At 37.6% G+C, this 24,080-nt stretch overlaps 3 protein-coding genes across 3 annotated transcripts; 2 read left to right on the forward strand and 1 right to left on the reverse strand.

Moving 5' to 3' along the window:
- Positions 1 to 1,710: 1,710 nt before the first annotated feature.
- On the reverse strand, positions 1,711 to 7,416 carry tmem101 (transmembrane protein 101). Its single transcript, XM_078279795.1, has 4 exons — positions 7,248 to 7,416; positions 5,219 to 5,399; positions 3,595 to 3,741; positions 1,711 to 2,800 (listed from the first exon to the last, which is right to left on the reverse strand). Exons 1-4 carry the CDS (start codon positions 7,376 to 7,378, stop codon positions 2,492 to 2,494), a joined length of 768 nt encoding a protein of 255 aa, XP_078135921.1. The 5' UTR covers positions 7,379 to 7,416; the 3' UTR covers positions 1,711 to 2,491.
- Positions 7,417 to 13,153: 5,737 nt separating this feature from the next.
- gngt2b (guanine nucleotide binding protein (G protein), gamma transducing activity polypeptide 2b) lies at positions 13,154 to 13,615 on the forward strand. Its single transcript, XM_078280076.1, has 2 exons — positions 13,154 to 13,237; positions 13,487 to 13,615. Exons 1-2 carry the CDS (start codon positions 13,154 to 13,156, stop codon positions 13,613 to 13,615), a joined length of 213 nt encoding a protein of 70 aa, XP_078136202.1.
- Positions 13,616 to 14,965: 1,350 nt separating this feature from the next.
- On the forward strand, positions 14,966 to 23,490 carry LOC144536684 (inactive all-trans-retinol 13,14-reductase). Its single transcript, XM_078279946.1, has 12 exons — positions 14,966 to 14,969; positions 16,628 to 16,762; positions 17,960 to 18,142; positions 18,897 to 19,138; positions 19,434 to 19,629; positions 20,104 to 20,301; positions 20,398 to 20,517; positions 20,626 to 20,764; positions 21,141 to 21,250; positions 21,476 to 21,642; positions 21,808 to 21,967; positions 22,300 to 23,490. Exons 1-12 carry the CDS (start codon positions 14,966 to 14,968, stop codon positions 22,467 to 22,469), a joined length of 1,824 nt encoding a protein of 607 aa, XP_078136072.1. The 3' UTR covers positions 22,470 to 23,490.
- The last annotated feature ends 590 nt before the right edge of the window (positions 23,491 to 24,080 follow it).

Raw genomic sequence — 24,080 nt, forward strand, 5'->3', positions numbered from 1 at the left:
AGTTTAACTATAGTATGTCGAAAAAGTCATAGTATAGTATGTCGAAAAAAGTCATATTTGAGCCTTGTTCTTCTGCTGTATGTCTATATGTAAGTTCATTATTTTAGCTTGTTTTTTGTCTATTCTCTTTAAAGACTGTTAATATTGTATGTAAAGCTCTTTGAATTGCCTTGTTGCTGAAATGTGCTAAATAAATAAACTTACCTCCCCTTACCATAAAAAAGTCATAAGATATAGTATGTCAAAAAGTCATAGTGTGTCTAAGAAAGTCATAGTATAATATGTCAAAAAAGGCAAAAAAGTCATAGTTTAGTATGTTGAAAACATAGTTTAACTATAGTATGTCGAAAAGTCATAGTATAATATGTCGAAAAATCATAGTATAGTATGTCGAAAAAAGTCATAGAAAAGTCATAGTATAGTAAATCAAAATAGGCAATAAAAATCATAGTATAGTATGTCGAAAAAACTCATAAAAATGTAATAGTAGAGCATGTTGAAAAAAGTCATAGTTGAGCCTTGTTCTTCTGCTGTATGTCTATATATAAGTTCATTATTTTGGCTTGTTTTTTGTCTATTCTCGTTGAAGACTTAATATTGTATGTAAAGCTCTTTGAATTGCCTTTTTGCTGAAATGTGCTAAATAAATAAACTTACCTCCCCTTACCATAAAAAAGTCATAAGGTATAGTATGTCAAAAAGTCATAGTATAGTGTGTCTAAAAGTCATAGTATAGTATGTCGAAAAAAGTCATGGTATAGTACGTCGAAAAAAAAAAGTCATAGTATAGTATGTTGAAAAAAGGCAAAAAAGTCATAGTATAGTATGTCGAAAAAAGGCTAAAAAAAGGTCATAGTATAGTATGTTGAAAACAAACTATAGTATCAAAAAAAGGCAATAAAAATCATAGTATAGTATGACGAAAAAAGTCATAAAAATGTCATAGTATAGCATGGTATAAAAAGTCATCACAAGTCATAGTATATAGTATGTCGAAAAAAAATGTGCTAAATAAATAAACTTACCTCCGCTTACCATAAAAAGTCTTAAGGTATAGTATAGTATGTCAAAAAGTCATAGTATAGTGTGTCTAAAAAAAGTTATAGTATAGCATGTCGAAAAAAGTCAGAAAAAAGTAATAGTATAGCATGTTGTATAAAGGTATAGCATAGTATGTCGAAAAAGGTAATAAGTCATAGTATAGTATATCGAAAAAAGTCATAATTGAGCCTTGATGTTCTTGTTCTGCTGTATGTCTATTAGTGTGTAAGTTCATTATTTTAGCTTGTTTTTGTCTATTCTCTTTAAAGACTTTGAATTGCCTTGTTGCTGAAATGTGCTAAATAAATAAACTTACCTCCCTTACCATAAAAAAGTCATAAGGCATAGTATAGTATGTCAAAAAATATCATAGTATAGTACGTTGAAAAAAAGTCATAGTATAGTATGTGGTAAGTATTCATAAAAAGTCACAGTATAGTATGTCATAAAAAGTCATGAAAAGGTCATAGTATAATATTTTGAAAAAAGTCATAGCATGGTATGTTTGAAAAACGTTATGAAAAGGTCATTGTAAAGCATATCGTAAAAAGGAAAAAAAAGTCATAGTATAGTAGGTCGAAAAAAGTCATAAAGCCATAGTATAGTATATGGAATAAAAAAAAAAAAATCAGTCATATGTGGAAAAAACTTTTCAACACAAACTAAACATTAGAACCTTCATTAAAGTAGCATTTATTGCAGGACAGTTGAATTAGGACGGCATTAGTTTTAGCTAGGTGTACCTAATAAACCGGTAACTGAGTGTATAGTCCATGAGGCATTCAGCCTGTGCTTACATTGTTCATTTCATGGAAAGATGACGTGGTCGTACATATCAAAATAAATAGCATTGCAGTATTGTAAATTTAGTCAATGACTCAATTTAAATGATCAAAATACTCAAAACATGTAAAATAATTTTGAGCATATAACTAAATTGAGTGTGAACACATTTACACAGAAGATAAAGAAGTTGTGCATATTCATTTTAATTAAATTCACATGAATGCACAAGTGAAAAGCAGTTCATTACCAAATGTACTTCAGCACTCCCATTTCATAGAAAATGCAACATAAGTTAAATTTTAAGTTTCCCTTTATTTCTCAAATATTTAAACCATATACTGTATTTTAAACATTTAAGACTATTTTTGAGTAGAAGGTATTTTCCCAGTAGATACCGTATCAATACTCATACTTCAGATAACAGAGACAAAATGAATCTGAATAAATGATTAAATTGCGAAAAAAAGGGTTCTTTTCTTGCAAAAGCAAAGATACCAACCGGTGGGCAAAGACAATCAACGCTGCTTAGATCCAACAGTCTCAGCTTGGAGTGTTTGAATCCTGAGAGGTCACTGAGCTACGGCAACTGTGACGCAAAGGCCGACAATCTCATCCTGCGCAGACACCTCGGTCTGTGAAAGTTGTCTGTGAGCGCCCAAAAGGTTCAACCGTCAGTAGCCAGGATCAGCACAGCGCCGAAGATACCCACGTTATGTCCTATCAGCTTCATCTGGTTCCAGAACTCCACCTTGCGAGTGTGGTGCCAGTAGCCCAGGTTGCCATCAATAAGCAGGATCACCAGAGGCAGGACGGTGGCCAGGATCTGTGCGGCCAGGCGGATGTAGCAGCCAGACAGGAAGGCCAGAGCCAGCAACCCAAACAGCACCTCCAGCAGCATCAAAGTGATTTCTCCTCCCACGATGTGGTTCAGATAGGCCTGTTGGTCCTCTTTGCTGTGCTGAAGGGAGTACACCTAGTGGGGGGAAAGTGGCACTGCGTTATTTAATATGACACTGACAACAGGTTTTGGTTTGCAGTACACTGTGTTTTAACTCTGGGAGGAGGTGTTATAGCTAAAACGTGTGCTTTACTTGACATATATGCAGTCTTATTCTCACTCATAAAGGTCGATTAATCTGGTTTGTACATATATATACCTCAAGTAGGCCTTTTCATGAAGTGATCGCAAGAAAGATACACAATATCTTGTTCAGTCAGTGAATCTCAACTAATAAGCCTTTAAATTAGCTTAAGAAAACAGCTGCAACTAATTATTTATTAACAAATAATCTACCTGTTTTAGTAATCTAATCATATCAGAGAATAATGAGAACTGAGCTTCAGTATCTCAGACCCTGATGTGACGTCTTTAAATGTCTTGTTTTGTCTGACCAAACGACATTCAGTTTATAATTATACAACACAGAGAAAAGCAGCAAAATTACATTTAATGAGCTGTAAAATTGCCAATTTTTTTGTTTGTCAAATCGACTTATCGTCTAATCTAGTTATGACCAAATCTGGCTCTAAGCATTGCAACTTAATGTCTCGGGCATGTTCTCTTAATGCAATGCCCTGGATGGCAATTTGGCTAAGAGCTTTAGTCATTTAATAAAATGTATTCTGTTCTTGTTCAGACAACTGTGTTGGTCTTGTTTTGTGTGTGTAAGTGTTTGTTACAGAGTCTGTCCACATACAAATAATAGTTGGCTATAATAATAATACATAAATAAATAAATAAATAAATACAACTGATGTAGTTCTTACCATGCAGATGAGGTAGACTCCCAGGAAAACCTGTCCAGTAGACTGCAGCGATCTGCTGCGAGGTTTCTGTCTGTACACCTCCCCCGCGCCACTGGCCAAAACCATAAAGCCTCCAATAATGGCCAGCGCCCTGGAATACATCCGTACCTGCAGAGAAACAACATTAAGGCTGTGATAATAACCTATGACAAGTTCCTGCTATCGTGTCAATCTCTGATGAAACAATCTTCTTTCAGACTTCTAGTGGTGGCCTAGATCCATTTTTTCCCTTGTGTGACACAACACAGATCTTCTTTTTTTCCAACACTGATCTGGGCCACTTATATATGTGCTTCTAAATCTGATACATATCCGATTATGTGAAAATGTGACAGCTGTCTGAACAGTCAGAACTAAGCATGATAGGGGCAGTGGTGTGTAATAGAGGAGACACACCAAGCCGATAATCGGCCGTCGGACCGTCTGGCGAGGTTGGTGACTCGAGTCCGTTCGGTGTGTTCCGCGCCGTCGTCCGTCCGAGGAGCCGTCGGCCTTCATTTTGGCCGACCCGACATGTTCATTCGGGAGACAGGGCAGTCGGGACTCGCCCGGAAATGGCGCTCAAAATCTGACGAAAATCTTTTAAACTGACCTTTGTCGATCTGAAATGAAGACAGATTCAGCAACTGCATGGCCTATTTCTCGCTTAAAATGTTTTCAGAAACACGTTTCGGTGAACTCTTTTAGTACAACATGAGATCGTATTCTGAACAAGTTGCCATGACAGTCTGGCTGTGAATTTCCGGAGGGAAAAAAAACCCCACGTGACGCGTTCGTCCTATCAGCTGCCGGTTTTCATTTTTCAACACACTCTGATGAAAACAATGAATGACAACAGCACGCTCTGTGAAGTAAGTAGGTCCGGGGAGATGTTCCGTCATTTCCGGGTTTTTTCTTCGTCATTTTCTGGGAAATAATACAGAGAAGCGCCGCCTGCTGCTATGGAGACGTATTACACTTCGCGCACGCGCAGAGCGTACGCTCAAGTCAGCGTCACCTCAGTGTGTTCTGAGGCATTTTTTGGACCTCGGGGACCCGACTGATCAGTCCGACTGCCTTTTCTGCCGACGGTCGGCCCGTCTGGTTGGTGTGTCAGGGCCTTAAGACTGCATTAGAAATATTGCTTCATTGCAAACAAAAACAGAAGTGAAACAAGTGCTTGATTAAAAGCATATTAAAAGAGATGACTGACTTATGACCAAAAAAATACCCTTGTAGTGATGTTGACACTCATTGTCAAATCAATGTCACTTGTATAAACATTACGATGGATATTTCCTCCATGACATCAGTTAAGCCTTGGACTGACCTTTTCAATATTGCTTACAACTATTTCAAATCAGCCAAACAAAAGTTAAAAAGTGAATATTAAATAAACAGGGATAATAATCAAAAGGGAAGCTCCAGGGAGTCTGGTGATGACGACTGATTTTTACACTTCCAATCGTGTAAAATTAAAACATGAGTCACATTTTTCCCCCCCAAGTTTTGGTGTATATACCTATACATTAATACCTGCATATTATTATCAGAAGCACAAAGGTAACTTTTTTTTGTTTAATGTAAACCACAGAAGCCAACTCACCTTAAGCCAGTCCCCGTAGTACACTTGTTCTCCAACATACGATGCATACGTGCTGACGGCCAGTTGTATGGCAGCGGCCATTGCAAACCACCTCCTCTTCACCCCAAATGACATGAAGCTAGCACAGAGCACTGCAGCCCCCATGTCCACGTACAGGTACGGTACATGGATGTCTGGTTTCCTGAAGGTGACAATTAATAAAAAGAGCAAACTTTATTTTACACAGCTATGGGATATCTGTTGTATATCGTTTGTTTCATGACTTATTGTACATGTGTATGCATAGAGTATTGTGTATTATAGAGAGGTAGTCCGAACACATTGCACACATTGTCTACTGCATTTTAGACCAGTGGCACTCACTTCTGTTGCAATGAAGTGCTTTGAGCGGATAATTTTGATTTGTCTCAAAATACAAACCCAAGCTCACATAGACACATTACAGTTTGCTTACAGAGAGAAAAGGGGAGTGGAAGATGCTGTTACAACCCTGCTGAATGGAATTTACAAACACCTTGATACACCTGCCTCTCATGTACGCATCCTGTTTGCAGACTCTTCAGCTTTCAACACCATCCAGTCACACATGTTGATAGAGAAGCTGACGAACATGGGTGTAAACCTCACTCTTGTAAAGTGGATTCAGGACTTTTAATACTATGATATATGTATGTTTGTCTATCTCACATAAGACTATCATACATTTCATTAAAAAATACACTGTACTCAACACCTGGACTAGACAGATGTGTGGGATTTGATTTTTCTTCCACATCAGCCAAAACAATATACTAAAGTCAAGTGTCAACTAGAGATGTTCCGATACGCTCCGATACTGCCTAAAACGCTGGTATCGGGAAGTACTGGAGTTTATACACCGATCCGATACCACGTAATAAAGCCCTAAAGAAAATCTACGTTAAAGTAGTTTATTTATGTTGTTTTTCCGTTATAACTGATTGTCAAACTGCAGAATAAAAGAAGGTTCTGGGGCGTTCATTGTTCATATTTCAGAAAGAGTTTAACCTGAGCCAGGCCGACAACAAAGATAGAAATAATATCACATCCATACAGAGATAGTAATATACAGCTGTTATACATCATATCACATCCATACAGAGATAGTAGTATACAGCTGTAATACATCATATCACATCCATACAGAGATAGTAGTATACAGCTGTTAAAACATAATAAAATATATGACACACTGGTATTGGATCGGTACTCGGTATCGGCCGATACACAAGTTCAGGTATCAGAATCAGTATTGGGAAGCAAAAAATGGTATCGGACCATCTCTAGTGTCAACATCCCTAAAGGAGGCCACGGTGTTTAATGGTGTAGAAAGGCAAGCCAATATTCACATTCATAAAGCTGTATCCAGCACATATTCATGTAAAATTCAAGTAAAATGCCCAATTGATAATCAACATAAATCCAAATATAGGCCTATTACTCTAAGTTAGCAATTTCAGCACAACACCAATTTAAAGATAACTTGCTTTAAAAGGGCAGCTATTTGAGACAGGGAGGATAAATAACCCAACTAAAAGAGGCAGCCAGGTTTGACAAAGGGAGTATACATTTTCCTTAAAGTTGGTATAATTACAGGATAATTCAGAGGGGTGTGGTTGTCTGAGTGGGCCAACCCACCACAGCCTGATACAATACACGCCCAGGGTATACGCAGATGTAAACCATTACTGCCAGAAACAATTACAGCCTGTCTCTCTGGTCCGACTGAAAATTACAGACCAGGCAAAATTGAACTTGTCATTTTAATTTAAACAACTCCATATGGCTGCAACTGCTTTACACCTTCAACAGCAAATACGCGAAAAGTTCGGATACGAGCATATGACACATATTGTCCAGTTATTATATCTGCCAAACTAGCTATATACTGCATCCACAATTATCTTGATAATAAAGGCTTTTGTACAAGTTTGACGCTGATTGCCGTTAGCTCGTTAGCTAACATTAACGTTAGCGGTTTCCCCGTTTCTTATTAGTAAGTTCTTTTTACCTTTTTGAGTCCGCTCGTTCAGCAAACAGCATCAACATGCTGAAGCAGTTCCAAAATCCGAACCGCGTCAAAATAAACGCTCCTAACTGGCTGAGAAACCTTAACGTTTGCTTTCTACTGGGAGCTGCCATTGTTGCTGCTATCTTATCCGCCAACGACACCCCAGATAGTCAACATATACACACATGTCGAAATAAAAGTACGCGTCTTTCTACATGCGTAAACGTGCTTTAATTTAAACACGGATGCTCTTATTTTGAAAGGAGTTTCTGTTCTAGCTCAAAGACATACTTCTATTGGCTGATAGAACAAAGTGGGCGGGGCAGACTGCTAGGAGGAAACCGTAAAAGGTTCGACACCACCATCTTCTTATATACAGTCTATGACCACCATCCACAGGAGAAAGTAGATCATCACAGAAATCTTAAGGTCATCGAAGGAAAATGTGTCTCTGGCTGCGGTCTCATTTTCTAGCAGGTATTAAGTACAGGTTAAACGGCCCTATTCTCAAAAATCTAAAAGATTTTACCACAGAAATTGTGTGTAATACTCAAGCATCAAAGTTTGAGTATTAAAATGCACAGTTCAGTGTTTATAGTCAAACAACAACCTTATAAAAATTATTCCATATTAATGTACTAATTTAGTTGAAAATTAGGGCTGTAAATAAGGATTCATTTCTTATTTTATTAATCTGTGGATTACTGTTTGTTTAGTAAGAAGTGTATGCTTGTGCTCCAAATCTTTTATTTTTTATTTACATTTTCTATATTAAAGTGACTCTTTGTAACTTTTACACGTTTCTGAAACTGTGTAATGTTCCATCTGATGATCATAAATGACCTGTAACAGCAAACGAGACTAACAGTGAAAAGAACGCTATTTTTATATAAACTTAGCACAAAAAGTAAGGACATTTGTGTTTGGTAGATTATTTCTCTGTGGTAACAATGCTTTTTGGTAATAAATCTTATACCGTTGGAAAGCCTGTTTAGTTCCCTTACAAATGGTGGTGTAAGGAACATGCATTTGTGGGATGAGCAGCAGTGCTGAGTATGTGGCTTGCACCCATGACCCACCCATCTTCTCTGCCAATGCCAAACACCTTATTCTGCCACTGACTTGTTTGGTGTTTGGTGGATTGGATGATTGAAGATTGAAGAAACAAGACATATTGGCAATTTAACAATTTATTCATTTCACAAACAGGAGCCTCAGTAGCGTGTGGAAGAACCATATACAGCCACAACAGCCTGGCACCTCCTCCTCATGCTGGTCACCAGCCTGGTCACACACTGCTGTGGGATGGCATCCCAATTCTTCAACCAGCATTTGTCGCAAGTCAGCCAACGTGGTTGTGTTGGTCAATCTGGCACGAACAGAACGCCCAAGCTGATCCCACAAGTGTTCAATGGGGTTGAGGTCAGGCCTGCTGGCAGGCCATTCCATCCTCTCCACTCCCACATTCTGGAGGTAGTCTCTGATAAACCCCCACCCTGTAGGGGAGAGCGTTGTCATCTTGGAGGATAGAGTTCGGTCCCAGACTGTGGAGATATGGGATTTCCACTGGTTGCAGAATCTCATCTCTAAATCAGGTACCTGATTGGCAGCACCTGGGGGTACCAGAAGCTCAAAACAAGTGTCAACAGCAAAATAACCTGTTTGGCAATGGCAGAGAAGATTTGGCAAATTTTTCATGGGTGCAACCCACATACTCAGCACTGCTGCTCATCCCACAAATGCATGTTCCTTACAAATGTGGCACCATTTGAAAGGAAACTAAACAGGCTTTCAAACGGTATAAGATTTATTGCCAAAAAGCATTGTTACCACAGAGAAATAATCTACCAAACACAACTTTTTGTGCTAAGTTTAGTTTTTATTAATGCCTCTGCCCGGCTCCGATTTTTCCCGAAGTCACAAAATGATTTATGGCAGGTAGACGGCGCTACATTCACACATTCTGACGGGTCACAGATTGCGGTGTATCACTGGAAAAGCCTGTGTTAGTTTATCCAGCCAGTTAAATGGTAGCAGGAGATTTCTTTAAATAGGCCTAATTGTATTTTTTATTTTATTTTAGAAGTTATCTGCTGTAGTGATGGCTGATACTGGGGCAGGGCCATCACAGGAAAGAAGGAAATTAAATGAAGAATAAATAAAAGCTAAACGGGCAAAACCAAGTCAATCTCGGTCAGGCTTTCAACAATTACGGGATTGTAAATGATTCAAAAACGTCCCTGTATTGTCCCTCAGGTATATAATATGTCTATTTCATTCATAAAAAATGAAATGAAACTTTAGATTGCGCGATGTGGTTGTACGTCAGTAGCCTACATTAAATTACGTCCCCCTTCCATTTAGCGCGGAGGTGTTATTCCTTTTAGTCCGTGTTTGTGTTGGCCTTCTATTTTCTTTTCCCTTGTCCCCCTGTAGCCTATTTGTGTAAAGCGTCCTTGGGTTTCATGAAATGCGCTATATAAATCTACGTTATCAATACGTTGGTTGCTACAGTGACAACGGTTTAGCTCACGGTACATCCATAGTAGGCTAAGTTACCGTATGCAACACTTTAAATGCAACAATGCATCTGTAAGTATTCTCTTATTGTAAATGAATGATTTTCTGTCTGAGCAAAACATTCATCGCAACTATATGACCTCCCATTAACACTAACTCAGTAATCTACAGTGGCTAATACAGCATCATAAAGAAAAGACCTTTACAACAGGTGTGTGGTAAAAACACTACTGCTTTTGTCCAAAGCGGCCGCTAGAATCAACACAAACTGAAAGTTACATATGGCCACTTTAATTATTAATTAAATTACATTTATTTAAGAAGGGGGCAGTGCAAATTAATAAAACACATGATTATACATGGCTTAAAAATGCCAGAATCATTATCATTATATTTTTCACCTGTAGTCCGCTTGCCTCAATGTTAAAAGGCTTATTTAAATACTACTTATAGTATTTAACTAATTACATTTTTACAGCAAATTTGTATCACAATTCATAATTGCCAATGCTTTTTCAAAGTCTTTTCGACAATGCCAGTGATATAATTCTGGTAGAGAAATACAGATCTTGTAGTTTTAATTTATGTTTTGCCCTAAAACAGTTAAAGATAAAAAACAAAATCTCACTGATAAATATTAATTAATAATAATGATTATTAGTTTATAATGTATTAAAGCAAGTTTGACATTGTGTAGGCCTAATTTTTGTGTTTATTATTTTTAATTTTATTGGTTTATTTAACAGGGACAGACATTAATAAATATGTCAATATGCCAGAGTTAGCCATACGATTTTCAGTCTGATGTCCCTGGACCGATGCTACAAAGTTATCTAATATTAATGTTAATAGAAATATGCACAAAATAAGAAAACATAGAATTTAAACAAGTCATTAAAAATCACAAATTCCCTGAAACAATACCAAAGTTATTACAATGTTCTCAGTGGCAGCTATGGAGACATCTTCACATTACGTATTTTGGTCAACCAACAGTCCAAAACGTAATTGTAAAAGATATTTACAATAGTATAATGCTAAGATAAATATTTAATACTAACATATCCATCTAGGGGTGGACCCAGAGAATGTTTAGCATTGTTACTTGAGAAAAGCAATAATGTTATAATCTCAGACCTCAAAATCTCTAAAGAAACATTAAAAGATGTCCCCACAGTCAATGAGACATCTCGCTTACAGTCAGTTTGACAATGAAAGTGAATCAAATTATGTAACTAAAATAGGACAGAAAAATGGGGAGGTGCCTGTTCTGTCAGTAACATCTCCAGCATCTCCACGCTGCTGTTGATCCACAGTGACGTGTCCCAGGTTAATCTTTAGTAGATAAGACTAACCCAGATCCTGAAAATGGCTTAGTGTGAGACCAGCTAACGGTTTAGTTAAGGATCAGTAGCTTGTCACTACTCAGATAAAATGTCAGTTGGAGGTGAGTAGTGGGACTAGTTTTACAGGGCAAGAACACTTTCATAAAACCTCTAGCTTAAGAAACATTATATCAACAAGCATTTTTGATGCTGCCATCCATCCATCCCTGCATATCCAATGCTGGAGCCTATCCCTGGTTACATTGGGTGAGAGGTGGGGTTAGGTGGGTTACATATACAGTATAAAAGGAACAACCCTTCACACTCCCATTCTACTCCCATCTATGAGTATTTTAATTAGGACCAAAAATGCCAGCAGATTTAAACTCAGGACCACCAAACTGCCCACAAACAATCACAAGAAATGAAAAATAGCCTGAGCTCAGTGTTAAAAGCATACGTATATAATACAATATTACAAAGAAAGCATATATGTATCTATGCAGTTGTTGTTTTCCAAGCCCTGGTTGTAAACAGGAACAAATCAGTGTTTGTAAAGACACCTTGAGCAAAAACCTATCAATTTATGCACAAAAACATCAGTGTCAGTACATCAGTGTCTTATATATTCTTCTTCTATATTCTTCTATGTGTGCACATTTTTTACTAGAATGACGTTGCAAGTCCTAGAGCAATTGATTGGATAGACTGCAAGAATAAAGTATAATCAAATCAGTGTTGGAGACTTGGCCTCCTTCCTTTTGGCACAAGGGCCCATGCTCATGATGTATAAACAACTCTTACTACTGATATAATACGTAAAGTAACAAGTTAAGGAAGAGACGACAGCTTTAGCACAGTGGTGCACGGCTAATTATCTGGATTTAAACTTAAAGAAAACAGAAGAGATGGTAATTGAATTTAGAAGGAACAAAACTGCCCTGCCTGCTACAAAAAAAAAAGAAGTTTGGTACGTCATTCTGTCAGTGTTCTGACATTTGGTCTTATCTGTGTGCTTGGTAACATGCACAAACAAATAAGAACAGCGGGAAAGATCATAGGCAATGGCTGAGAAACCGCCACTAGCCTGTACACCAAACTCATTCTCCCAAAACTGGACATTTTACAGGATAGAACCCATCCAAGATCAGTCACGGCAGCAACCTGACCCAGGGAAAGAGATAGATACAAGAACATCTTTATTCTTCAAGCCATCAGCCTGTATAACATGCAGTTCAATCAACAGGTCTCCTTGCTGGTCATTTTTCGCACTTTTATATCAAATTGGAATTTTACTGTTGTGGATCGACCTTGTTTTTATTTGACTTTGTTCATTCCGTCTCAATGTGATCAAATGTGTTTTATTATGATTATGTTGTGGTCTTATTGTGTTTGTTTTACATGTGGACTTTATGGTGTTTGGAGCACTGGACCAAACAAATTTCCCTGTGGGATAATAAAATTGATCTAAATCTGAAAAGTAGTTGAGAAGCCAGTGACTTATAAGCATATACTGTATGTATTTTGGCGTTTGTGTACCACAGTTTGCGTTTGGTAAGGATGTCTATCATTTCCTATTTCGGTGTCTCACTTTCTCCACCTCATCTGCAGATCTGTCTGTCTGCAGGATCTCTCACCTTCCTCGTTCCTGTTCAGGGGTTACAGCTCCTGATTGTTTAATCTCATCACGGGGGATTGGTGACATCAGGTCCAATCCTGTGTCGACCTCATCAGCTGGGATGAAGAGCAGTGGGACAGCACAGATCAGTCAGTGTGAAGAAGCGACCGGACTACAGGAAGGCATACAGTCGATGAGCTCTTAGGAGCCAACACATTTCTCAGATTTTAGGGGATCCCACCATTCAACAGGTAAAGAGTGACGATGAAGATATTTTTTTTGCCTGGATTTACATTAATTTTGTCAAAGGAGAGTTTTTCGAAATATTTAAAAATAATAACCTAAAGAAACTACAGGTTCTAGCACTCACAAGAGTACACTCACTTGTCGGCATTTGTTGTGAAATGTTAATGTTTTGGTCTTGATTCCCTCTTACAGTCAGGATGGCTCGGGATATGTCAGATAAGGAAATCTTGAAAATGGAACTGGAACAATTGAAGAAGGAAGTTAACACAGCTAGGACACCAGTAAGTAAATTAACTCTTTAAAATAAGAATTTCACCTCTTCTTTCCAACAATTACAAACAATCTGTCCAATATTATCTTTAATTTTACCTACCGAAAGCTTCTTTGTATTATAACAAAGTGGAAAACAATCATGGGAGATAAATGCTTAATTAATTTGTAAGTTTAAATTTCCATCTTTATGTCTTAAAAAAAATGTTTTTTTGCTTTGTTAAGCTTACATTTGTTTCCATCTTTCCTCTCAACAACAGGTGGCTGCAAACTGCGCAGAGACGGTTTCCTTTGTTGAGGCACTGGTACCAAATGATCCGCTGATTAAGGGCGTTTCAGATGAGAAGAACCCCTACAAGGGAGACAAGGGAGGCTGCATAGTAACATAGCACAAATACAGCAGGGAATAATCAAACAGTTTTTTATGAGAGCCGGTTACATTGCTGTAATATCCCTTTAGGATTCTTGTGGATAAATTGTACAGTAGTAAGAAAACTAAGATCTGTAAATGGTATTGCTACCAGGAGAGAGACCAGCTCCTATCACCGGATTACTGTATGTACCTGTTGATATGAAAATGCTTCTTTGTCAATTTGTAATTAAATGCAAATAGCTGTACAAAGTTTGACTTGAAATGGCCGTTCTTATTTTTTATATACATCAGCATATCTCAGTTTTATCGCACTACAATTGCACTTTCATCCCATTTTATCATATTGACATTGACATTTATCAATGTCAAATAGGCTTGACTAGATATGGTTTGGAGGGTAAATCTGTCTTAAAAAGCAGGGCAAAGTCAATTGAGTTGTGAAGCTACTGCTTAGTCAGATTCTTAATAGGATTTCCTGCCGTGGCACAGTCGGTAACACCGATGACACAGAGCTGCTTCCTGTATCAAAGTCTTTAAGCTTATTCCAGCGGCTTCATCCCTGCTTCCATTTCCAGCTCTCCATCCAATTAGTGTCATTTTAATCTGGGCAACAACAAATATGGGCTACACATCATTTCTCTACCACTTGCACTTTCTAAGATTGTAAAAATGTAAAAAGCAAAATTCATGCTGCGTTAAACCTTTTTTTTTTTTTTTTTTTTACAGTCCAAAGACCTGAGGCAGCACATGTGTGTGTGTATATATATCAAAACAACACACATCAGCACAAAGGTGCTGATATGTGCGGTTTCCAAGAATATAGTGACCTATTTACAGTCACTTATCAATAGAGGACTGTGGTGATATATCATCATTTGACTTCAATGTCAAAGTTTTAGCTTGGCATAACACAGAGGCCAAAACAACCTTTAATCTTTAATCTGCCTGCTTTATTTCAAGGGCAAGAGATGTTGTAGTGGCACTGGAGCTGGTGAGTAACAGAGTGCAGGTACTCTGATTACAAATATGTCATAAAATATGTAATGCAATTGTAAATATGTGACTTAAAAAATATTTTAATGTCTTTTAATGCTTCTGAGATTCTAAAAACAAGCGAAATAGTGTAGCCTACTTCTTAAAGGGAAACTCCATTGATTTTACACATCAAAGTGTGTTTACAGGTTTTAGGGATTATGTAAAAAAGAAAAACAGCTTGAAAATATTTTGATAAATCTGTTGATATGGAGTTAAAAAGTGAGTTTACCTGACCTCCGTAGCCCGCTGCCTCATTTCTGCTTGAGACTACATTAGCCACTACTTGCATGACACACCTGAATCTCAGAACTATTGGTGGTTGAGTTGCATTATGGGTAATGTAGGCCCCAGATTTTGACAAAGAAGAGAGATGTTTGGAACAAAAAAGAAGATATCTTTGGTTCTGTTGCATCCATTTTGATCTTTTTTTGTTTAAACTGTCCAACGTGAGTCAATGTTATAAGGCTAACAGTGAAAAGAAAGCTATTTTTATTTAGTTTATATTAATGCCTCCGCGCAATGTGGTTGTACGCCAGTAGCCTTGTTTTTATTCCATTTAGTCCGTGTTTGTGTTGCCCTATTTTTTTTCCCCTTATCCCCCTGTACTTGTGTAAAGCGTCCTTAGGTTTCATGAAACTTTCTATATAAATCAAAGTTATTGTTATTGTTGTTATTATTATTATTATTTATTATTATTATTATTATTAAGTTAGTTGCTACAACCAAAAACGTGACAGTGACAACGGTTTAGCTCACGAGACATCCAAAGTAGGCTAAGTTACCGTATGCAACACTTGAAATGCAACGATGCATATCTAAGATATTCTCTTATTGTAAATTAATAATTTTCTGTCTGAGTAAAACATTCATTGACTACTGTCAACTATATGACCTCACAGCAACGCTAACTCAGTAATCTACAGTGGGCAATACAGCACCGTAAAGAAAAGACCTTTACGACAGCAGGTGCGGTAAAAACACTACTAACACTACTAACACGCTACTAACACTACTAACACGCTAGAATCAACACAAACTGTCAATCATAGCCTATACATTATAACAATAACACTGAGCAGTTGTTGTAAAAACATCTCTTCCTTTATCGCTAGTTTCAGATTAGATCCATCGTTTAAGGTGAACTGAATAAGTGTAGAACAAGTACAAGTCTATTCATGGACTACATTAAAACTGTTATCGCATAGATTACATGACTTATTGTAATAAGTCATGTATTTATATTTATACTTATTTATGTTTCACATTTATGTTAAGGCTATTATTTTATCTGAAGGACAAAAATAGTGTGCATCAAGAACACCAACTCTGTCCTTAGACTTAAAATGATAAAACTCAGCTGCACTGTTGTAAAGATATACATTTGGACAGTGCATGTGTAAAGTCTAGAATGACAGTGCATAGTGAAGTCTTTATCTTAATTGTCTTATCAGATAAGACAAATTGTGGATAATATAAATAATCTATAACAACCTTTAGATCAGAAGTGTGACGTCTGAACAGGTAAATGTGTACTCTGAAAACTTTCAAACATTATGCTGATTGCTTACACAATTTATGTTTATAGAATAGGACAAATATTTTTGCTTTTTGAAGAATTCCTTTCAAGACAAGTGAAATATAGCAAATAAATAATAAAAAAAGATGTGAAGTGCCCATTATATGCTTTTCATGTTTTTGTCTGTGAACCAAATGAGTGCTCAGCAACCATTAATGTGATGTGTGCACTGTCTCTGCAAGGAAAATGGGTCTTTCACCTCTATCTTTATTGCTTGTCATAACATATAGTGTAACAAATTCCTGCCAGTCTTCTCTGGACCTTTGGATCTCTCTCTGCGTAATAAAAGGAGCCATATGAGGAGAGCATTGTTTAAAATAAACCTGCCACTGCTGCTGTGAACACTCTACACTGCCATAGTGAGTTCAGAAACAGCGATTCAAATTGTCTCCACAATGTGGTTCTTAATTTTCTTAGTCTGTTTGGTTATATGGGGTGGGGGCACATACCGGTACCTCTATGGGACACCGAGCCCTTTCTCCCTGGAGTCAGTGAGACCTCCTGGACCTCGAGAGTTTGATCAGAAGAAGCGGGACAAAGTTATCAAGCAAGGTAAAATTATTGCTGTGGAAAATGCTTGTTTTCAACATCACAATTAATTGGCCAATGAGCTCTGTGGCCACACAATAACAAGATACCATACATTCAGTATTGAATATTGTATTAATATGTTAAGCTATGACAACAGTCAACTCCCAGGGAGAAAGCACACTTAAAAATGTTAAATCTAGTCTAAAAAATCAGTATGTTTTTTTTTTTAATTAGTAAAATATTAACCCTTTCTTTATTCCATTGTGGATATAGTTATTATCTACTTACATGTCAATATGAATTATGCAAAGCCAGAAAAGCACCACTTCTGACAAATATACAAAAATGTAAACAAAAAATGAGAATAAGTTAGATAAAAAAGCACATCTTTGAACAGTAATAAAAAATGGACAGAAATGTTACAGATATATTTAACAGTCTTTCCAAAAAGGAAGCTCTAAAAACAAGCTCTGAAACAAGTGTATGGTTGTTTCATGATCAAGTCCACAGAAATAGCAATTAATATCATGTCATCAATGTCATTTCTTTAGACTTTGCAAATAATGTTCAGGAAGGTCTCATGTGTTATATTAATGGAAAATAGAGATGACAGTATTGGCTGTAGCCTTATATATATTTTTGGCGAACTCATGTGGGTACAATATTGAAGCGTGTTAGTCAGTCTGAAGATGAAATACACCATATTATACTAACAAGCTTCCACATTTTGCAATAGTTAAAAGACTTCAAATTGCACTCAACGCAGTCTTCTACGACATTAAAACTGTTCTCGGACACCAATTCAAATGAGTCTTGGTTGTGCTGTAAAAACCTAAGCCAAAGTTAACCTAAAATAGTTCAAAGGATACAAAAGTAGGCTATAAAATAGATTTGAAAAAGGATACTATATATACAATAAGTTCACTATAGATCTTCTATAGTTCTATCTAAATTAGCAGAGGTACAGTAACGTTTTTTTCACCTGTAGGCTTTATCTTAATTACATAATGGACCAGGAGATTGTGTTCAGTCTATTCTACTACCAGCAACCATGTATTTATGACAGGAGAGGTGTCAGTGCGCCCTTCAGAATGTATTATAAACCCAATAATGCCACATGTTTTAGCACTTGTTCATGACAATGCCTCTTTATTTAACCTGTCGGAAATAGAAAGATAAAAGTTACCTTAAAAAAAAGTTCTGCATGTATCTGTCCAGGTTTCCGCCTTGACAAAGTGCCCCAGAACCTGGACGTCATTGTCATCGGGAGTGGTCTTGGTGGGCTGGCAGCTGGAGCCACACTGGCCAAAGCAGGGAAGAAAGTCCTGGTGCTGGAACAACATTACCAAGCAGGAGGCTGCTGCCACACCTACATAGAGAAAGGCTTTGAGTTTGATGTTGGTAAGAGGACATGCCAGGGATTATATAATTTTCAGTGCACTACATTACCTGTTGTCAGGGGGCTCAGAATATCTAGCAGCACACATAGCTATTTTTCTTATGAATGTTCTTCAAAATAGGTAAAATGAATGATTTACTAGCTGTTCTAGTTGATAACAGAACATTCAATAGATTGTATAGTTAGATGATTAAAAAAAAAGCTTTTTAGGAAGCACCATAGACTAAAGAAAGAAGAAGAAAAAAAACTAACTTTGATTTAGACACTTTAGAGGCTGGAACCTGAGAATGGTTGGCATTTATTGATTATTAATTATCGATAATTTAAACAAAAGTTGCTGTTTGTTTGTTTTACCTCTTGTTAAGACACTTCTAGGAAACAGTTAAGGCAGTAGATATTAAGACAACTACTTCTTGTAAAACCATCAGCTTTTAACTATTTTGAGGACTTTGGGGATAGAGGGATGTTTTGGAGCGAGCAACTGCCAGCCATAAAGGAACTGCAGATGAAGGCACTTCCACTTTGGCTTTGACCCCCAGCCATGGTGGTTGTAGCTCCAAATCTAACCGCTTGCACAATTATGTTTGCACAATTATATTTTAGCAGTCTTTATAAAACATTTTTGTTTGTGTATATCTATGCAAGAGGCTCTAAAATATGAAGGGTGAACTCCAAAGGAACAACAATGCACATGGGTGTTTAGAACGGATGTTGTGAATGTTACCATGTTCCTGTTTCCCGCTCTTTCTTCTCCAGGGCTTCACTACATTGGTCAGGTTGGCGAGAACAGTCTGCTGCGCGTCGCCTTCGACCAGATCTCCGAGGGCCAGTTGGAGTTCCATCAACTAAATCAACACTTTGACACCATCCATATTGGCCTGGGCGATGAGAAACGAGAGTACACCATTTTATCCGGTAAAACTGAAATGAAAGCCCATCTGATGAAGCAATTCCCTGATGACACAGAGGCCATCGAGACATTCTTCAAAATCATGAAGGTACTGTGTTAGCTAGTGGACACATATTTCAGTGTCATCTCTCTGAAACATAGCAACAAAACTATGGATCCTGTGACCGGGTTGGTTCAGTGGGTAGAGCAAGCGCACATATACTGAGAGGTTTATGCCTCGACGCAGAGGTCTAGGGTTCGAGTCTGACCTGTGATGATTTTCCTGCATGTCTTCCCCCCCCTCTCTCTCTCCTTTCTCACCTAGCTGTCCTGTCAAATAAAGGCAGAAAAGCCCTTTCTTAAAAACAAACTATGGAGCCTAAACATCTACTGCATTCCAACAGGTCTCAGCTAAGCATGCTTGCTACCTGGCAATTCTAAAGCTGATCCCGCAATGGGTCTCTTTATTCCTGCTGAAGTCAGGCATCGGAAACCTCGTCACATCGGTCTTCCGCCTCTCTGGCACATGTGCAACAGACTTTGTGAACACCCTGACCAGCAACAAGGACCTCCACGTCATCTTTGCTTATCTTTTCTATGGTGGGTTCTCAAAAATGTTACTAGAGTAGAAAACCAACCTTAAGTCCAGAAAATAAAAGATTGTTCTCACTTTGCACTGGAATAACTGTCTTCTAGATTTAATTTGAGGGTATTTACATCCACATCCAATGAACAGTTTAAGAATGGCAGCCCTTTTTATACAAAGTCTACCAACGATGTGCAGCATCTGAAACTAGACTTCCATTTCAAGTCAATGCAAGATGAGTCTCGAAAACAAATTGATGAGTCTCCTAAAAGTTTTATGTCTTATCTGCACTTAATGTTACTTTAAATGAGTTTTCGGTGACATTAATTTAGTATTATTTGTGATTATAAGCCCTGATAAATTATACAACATATAACTGGATGAGCACACTTGTAACTGGATGGTTGCAGGTTCCAATTCCTGAACAAGATGAGAATGTGATTTTGAAACAAAGTAATAATGAATCCTTTAACTCTGTGTATATCTAGGTGTGCCTCCAAAGGACTCCAGTATTATGATCAATGCCCTCCTGATTCATCACTACAAACGAGGTGCCTTCTACCCTAAAGGTGGTGCCAGTGAGATCGCCTTCCACATCATCCGCACCATTCAGAAATATGGAGGAAACTGCCTGGTCAGAGCTCCCGTCTCCAGGATTCTGGTTAATGAGAAGGGAGAAGCTTATGGTAAGAAATGATTTCATCTCCATCTTTCACCTGTTACTGAAGAAATGTACTCTACAGGTAACTGACTGAAGACTTCCTTTGTGTGCCATGTAACAGGTGTGAAAGTGAGGAAAGGTCAGGAGGAAGTGGAGGTTCTTGCACCTGTGGTTGTTTCAAACTGTGGCATCTTTACCACCTTCCAGAAACTTCTTCCCCCTGAGATTCGAGTCAAGACGGGTAGGGAACAAATCATTTTCACCTAAATGGACACAATGTATATAAATAACTTTTATTTTGAAAGTAAGGAGGAAGTTTCAAAGTGATTGTAAACCTTCCATATTGTAGATATTCAGGAAAGACTGAACATAATGAAACATGGCAGAGGATCTTTTTTGGTCTTCTCTGGCTTTGATGGAACTGAAGAGGAGTTGGGCCTCAAGTCCACAAACATCTGGCTGTTCAAAGACAATGACATGGACAAGTCGTAAGTTTGCAGATCACTCATAAAAATAAACACTGACATTTAGTTACCACAAGGGGGCGATATTGTATAAGAAATAGGAATGCAATACATTTAGAGAAACAAATCTAACTTCACAGTGCAGCCCTGCTCTCAGGAACATTTACACATTTTATACCGTTTCCAAAAGAAGAAAAAAACGATGTAGCTAATGTATAGTAAACATACTGTGTATAATGTGTGTGGCTTATTTAATTACCAAGTTAGAGCTCCCTTTTTTGTGGGGTACATGCAGCCATATGTGTTACCACACTTCTGATAAAAGCAGCAGAGACCTGCTCCCACTGAGCGATGACGATCTAATTATGCATTTGAATATGTTTTTATGTTTTTTTTTTAGGATGGATGACTTCTTTGCATTGAGCAAAGAGGAAGCACCAGATAATATCCCCATGATGATGATCACAATACCATCTTCCAAAGACCCAGAAGCCAAAATAAGACACCCTGGTACAAACACTAACTACTTTTTTCTACTGTTAGTAGTAATAGTAGTAACAGGAAATAATGTTCTATATAATATTAAAGATAAAGAGACATATTTAAATATGTACTGCTACTAGAACATCATCTTATCTTATGTATAAGATATGATCTAAATACCAAAACTAAACTAAATACCAAATAATATCACATCTGAGTGTCAGACAGGTGTAATGTGTTTCATGTTCACAGGAAAATCTTGCATGACAATACTGATGATGGTGAAGTATGAATGGTTTGAGGAATGGAAGGACACTACTGCACGCAAAAGGGGCGATGAATACTATAACTACAAAATGAGATTTGCTAACAACCTCTTTGACTGGGCCTGTACTCATTTCCCTAAAATCAAAGACAAGGTAGGATCGGACATTCTCTGTCATATATGCACGTATGCACACAGACGTTTAAGTATGTTCCTGTTGCCTGTACATTAAAATGATCCACATTTCTATTGTCTATGCTTTTATTTGATGTTGTTAAATAAAGACTGCATTGTTATATTTGTATGACTCGTTTTTCAGTTGGTATTCCAGGAAGTGGCAACCCCACTGACCAACACGCACTATTTGGGTGCCCAGCGTGGAGCCATGTACTCCTCGGAGCACAACCTAGAGCGTTTCCAAGCCGAGACTATAGCGAGGAACAGGTGCAGCACCCCTGTCAAAAACCTCTACATCTCAGGTATAAAGTCTTTTAGGTTAAAAGGTTCTGCAAGCACAGTCAATTATTTGTGTTTTGTGATTGACTGAAGTCTTCACGGGCATACAAATATCTCAACAAGCCCTAAGACCTCGGAGGGGGGAGCGTTGACAATGCTTTGAAATTTGAGTTTCTGTGCAGTGTAATTTTTTCATACCAAACTAGCCAGTTTTTGCTGGATTAGTTTACCGAAGTTTGCAGAAGGAATTAAAGCTTGTAAAGAAAACATTATCTAGAGGGGGAACAATAATTTGAATCAATACTCCAGGTAGTCTTGTCTCATCCAGCAGGTTGCATTTGTGTTTCTGTTCCAGGTCAAGACGTGTTCAGCTGTGGGATAGCAGGCGCTCTGCATGGTGGACTCCTCTGCGCCTCTGCGGTGTTGGATCACATCGTCTACCGTGACTTGGTCGTCCTCAAGAAGACGCTGAAGAAGAGGAAAGCCAGAGAGTTGGCCCAGCTGGCTAAAAAGAAACTGCAGTGAAAGCACTCTCTACTTCTCCTGCAGGACAATAGTGAAACTGCACAAAGCAGGACTGCAAAAGGACCCTTGATTGTTGTAGGAACACACCAGCACTGAGTCCCAGATCTATTCTATACACTAATATTATAAAGTCTAAACATATTAATGCCAATAGTGTACTTTTCTTACAGTTACAAGGAAGTTATGTTATGTCCTTGTACTAAAAGGAAATTATACAGCTGCGATAAACACTATGGCCAGTTTCTACTAAAAACATAACAAATAGCCAAAACAAGTATTAGTTTTTTTGTGTTCTGAGCTGAGAATAAAGACTGTGAACTACAGCTGCAGCTAAAAGTTACATAGTGTTGCTTTAACATGGAAATACAAAGTGCTAAAGAGATAGCTCTACCACAGGCTTAAAAGATGATTTTGGCTACAATTCATAAGAATTCATTAAAGAGGAAGGCCACAAAATGAGATGAGAGAGGACCGAGCATCTCATTTACAATACTGCAATGAGAATGTATATACCTCAGGAGCTGGGATGGTTTTGGTGGGTTTTGCTGATCCGGTCACTTTGCCTGAGAAGGTAACTACAAGTAACCACAGTGTTTAAACACTCATAACGAACAATATCTTGGCGTGAATAAGCTGTACCTAAATGACCATATTTGCATCATTTCTATGGGAAATGGTATGTTTACTATTTATTCGATTATCTATAAAAAATCTAGTAAGCCTGCAGTGCTTTTCTTATTGTGATTGAGTGCACAAAAAGATCATGAGGGAAAATATTTGTCTTTATTTTATTTTTATTCCAGTATATTGTACAATTTTACTTCACCTCATGTTATCTCATCTTAATGTAAAACTAAGAAATATCAACAAATAATTGCATGATACCAACTGCTTTGATTTTTCAAGATTGTCTAATGCCTGTTTTTGTGACATTTGTACAGATTTATTTTGTAATGTAGTTTTGTTTTCTTTGTCTTTTAACTGTCACAGCATTTTGCATTACCCAAAATGCATATTTGTATGTTTTGCTGTACATATTCCATAAACTTAAACCAAGCAAAAAATTCACCGTCTATCAAAATGCTCAAAACATTAAACTTTCAAAGTGCTAAAACTGATACAGATGTATATGGACATTGAAAGAGTTACTGAAAGAGTATATGAGATTGTAAAATACTACCAAACTGTTCTACTTTTTCTATAGATAAGTATAGTTTGAGAGATTTTAATTGAGCAGAAAAGCATTATGAAAATGTCATCAGCTAGAAGCCTAAATCATATGATTAAATCCTACAACAAATCATTAATCTATCCGGAACAATCAGTAGCATCAGGTATGATGGGTTTGCTGATTATTTATATATCACTCACTGAACTGAGACTAAGTCCCCTCTGGGTTTCGTAGTTCCCACCTATGTTGTTCTGACCTGACTTAAAACCCCAGTGTTGTTTGGGTAGCAACTGAAATCAAACGTACGGAGGAAAACCTCAGACTTCCTGCACTAAGTGAACATTTCCTCAGTAAACGGTGGGCATATTGGCTGACAAACTGTGGTCTGTTGGAGACGACCGGGGGGATCCGAGGAGAAGAATGCCCCTTCTGTCCAGCCA

This window comes from Sander vitreus, chromosome 21 (genome assembly GCF_031162955.1).
Source record: "Sander vitreus isolate 19-12246 chromosome 21, sanVit1, whole genome shotgun sequence".
Lineage (NCBI taxonomy): Eukaryota > Metazoa > Chordata > Actinopteri > Perciformes > Percidae > Sander > Sander vitreus.

Bases quoted from the DNA above. Each gene is read 5' to 3' on its own strand.
- tmem101 (XM_078279795.1), bottom strand. From the start codon at position 7,378: ATGGCAGCTCCCAGTAGAAAGCAAACGTTAAGGTTTCTCAGCCAGTTA. The intron at 5,400-7,247 runs GTAAAAAGAACT...TGTCACCTTCAG, and splicing joins GAACGAGCGGACTCAAAAAG to GAAACCAGACATCCATGTAC. The intron at 3,742-5,218 runs GTGAGTTGGCTT...GTTTCTCTGCAG, and splicing joins ACTACGGGGACTGGCTTAAG to GTACGGATGTATTCCAGGGC.
- gngt2b (XM_078280076.1), top strand. From the start codon at position 13,154: ATGGCTCGGGATATGTCAGATAAGGAAATCTTGAAAATGGAACTGGAA. The intron at 13,238-13,486 runs GTAAGTAAATTA...TCTCAACAACAG, and splicing joins TTAACACAGCTAGGACACCA to GTGGCTGCAAACTGCGCAGA.
- LOC144536684 (XM_078279946.1), top strand. The intron at 16,763-17,959 runs GTAAAATTATTG...GTATCTGTCCAG, and splicing joins GGACAAAGTTATCAAGCAAG to GTTTCCGCCTTGACAAAGTG. The intron at 20,765-21,140 runs GTAAGTTTGCAG...TTTTTTTTTTAG, and splicing joins GACAATGACATGGACAAGTC to GATGGATGACTTCTTTGCAT.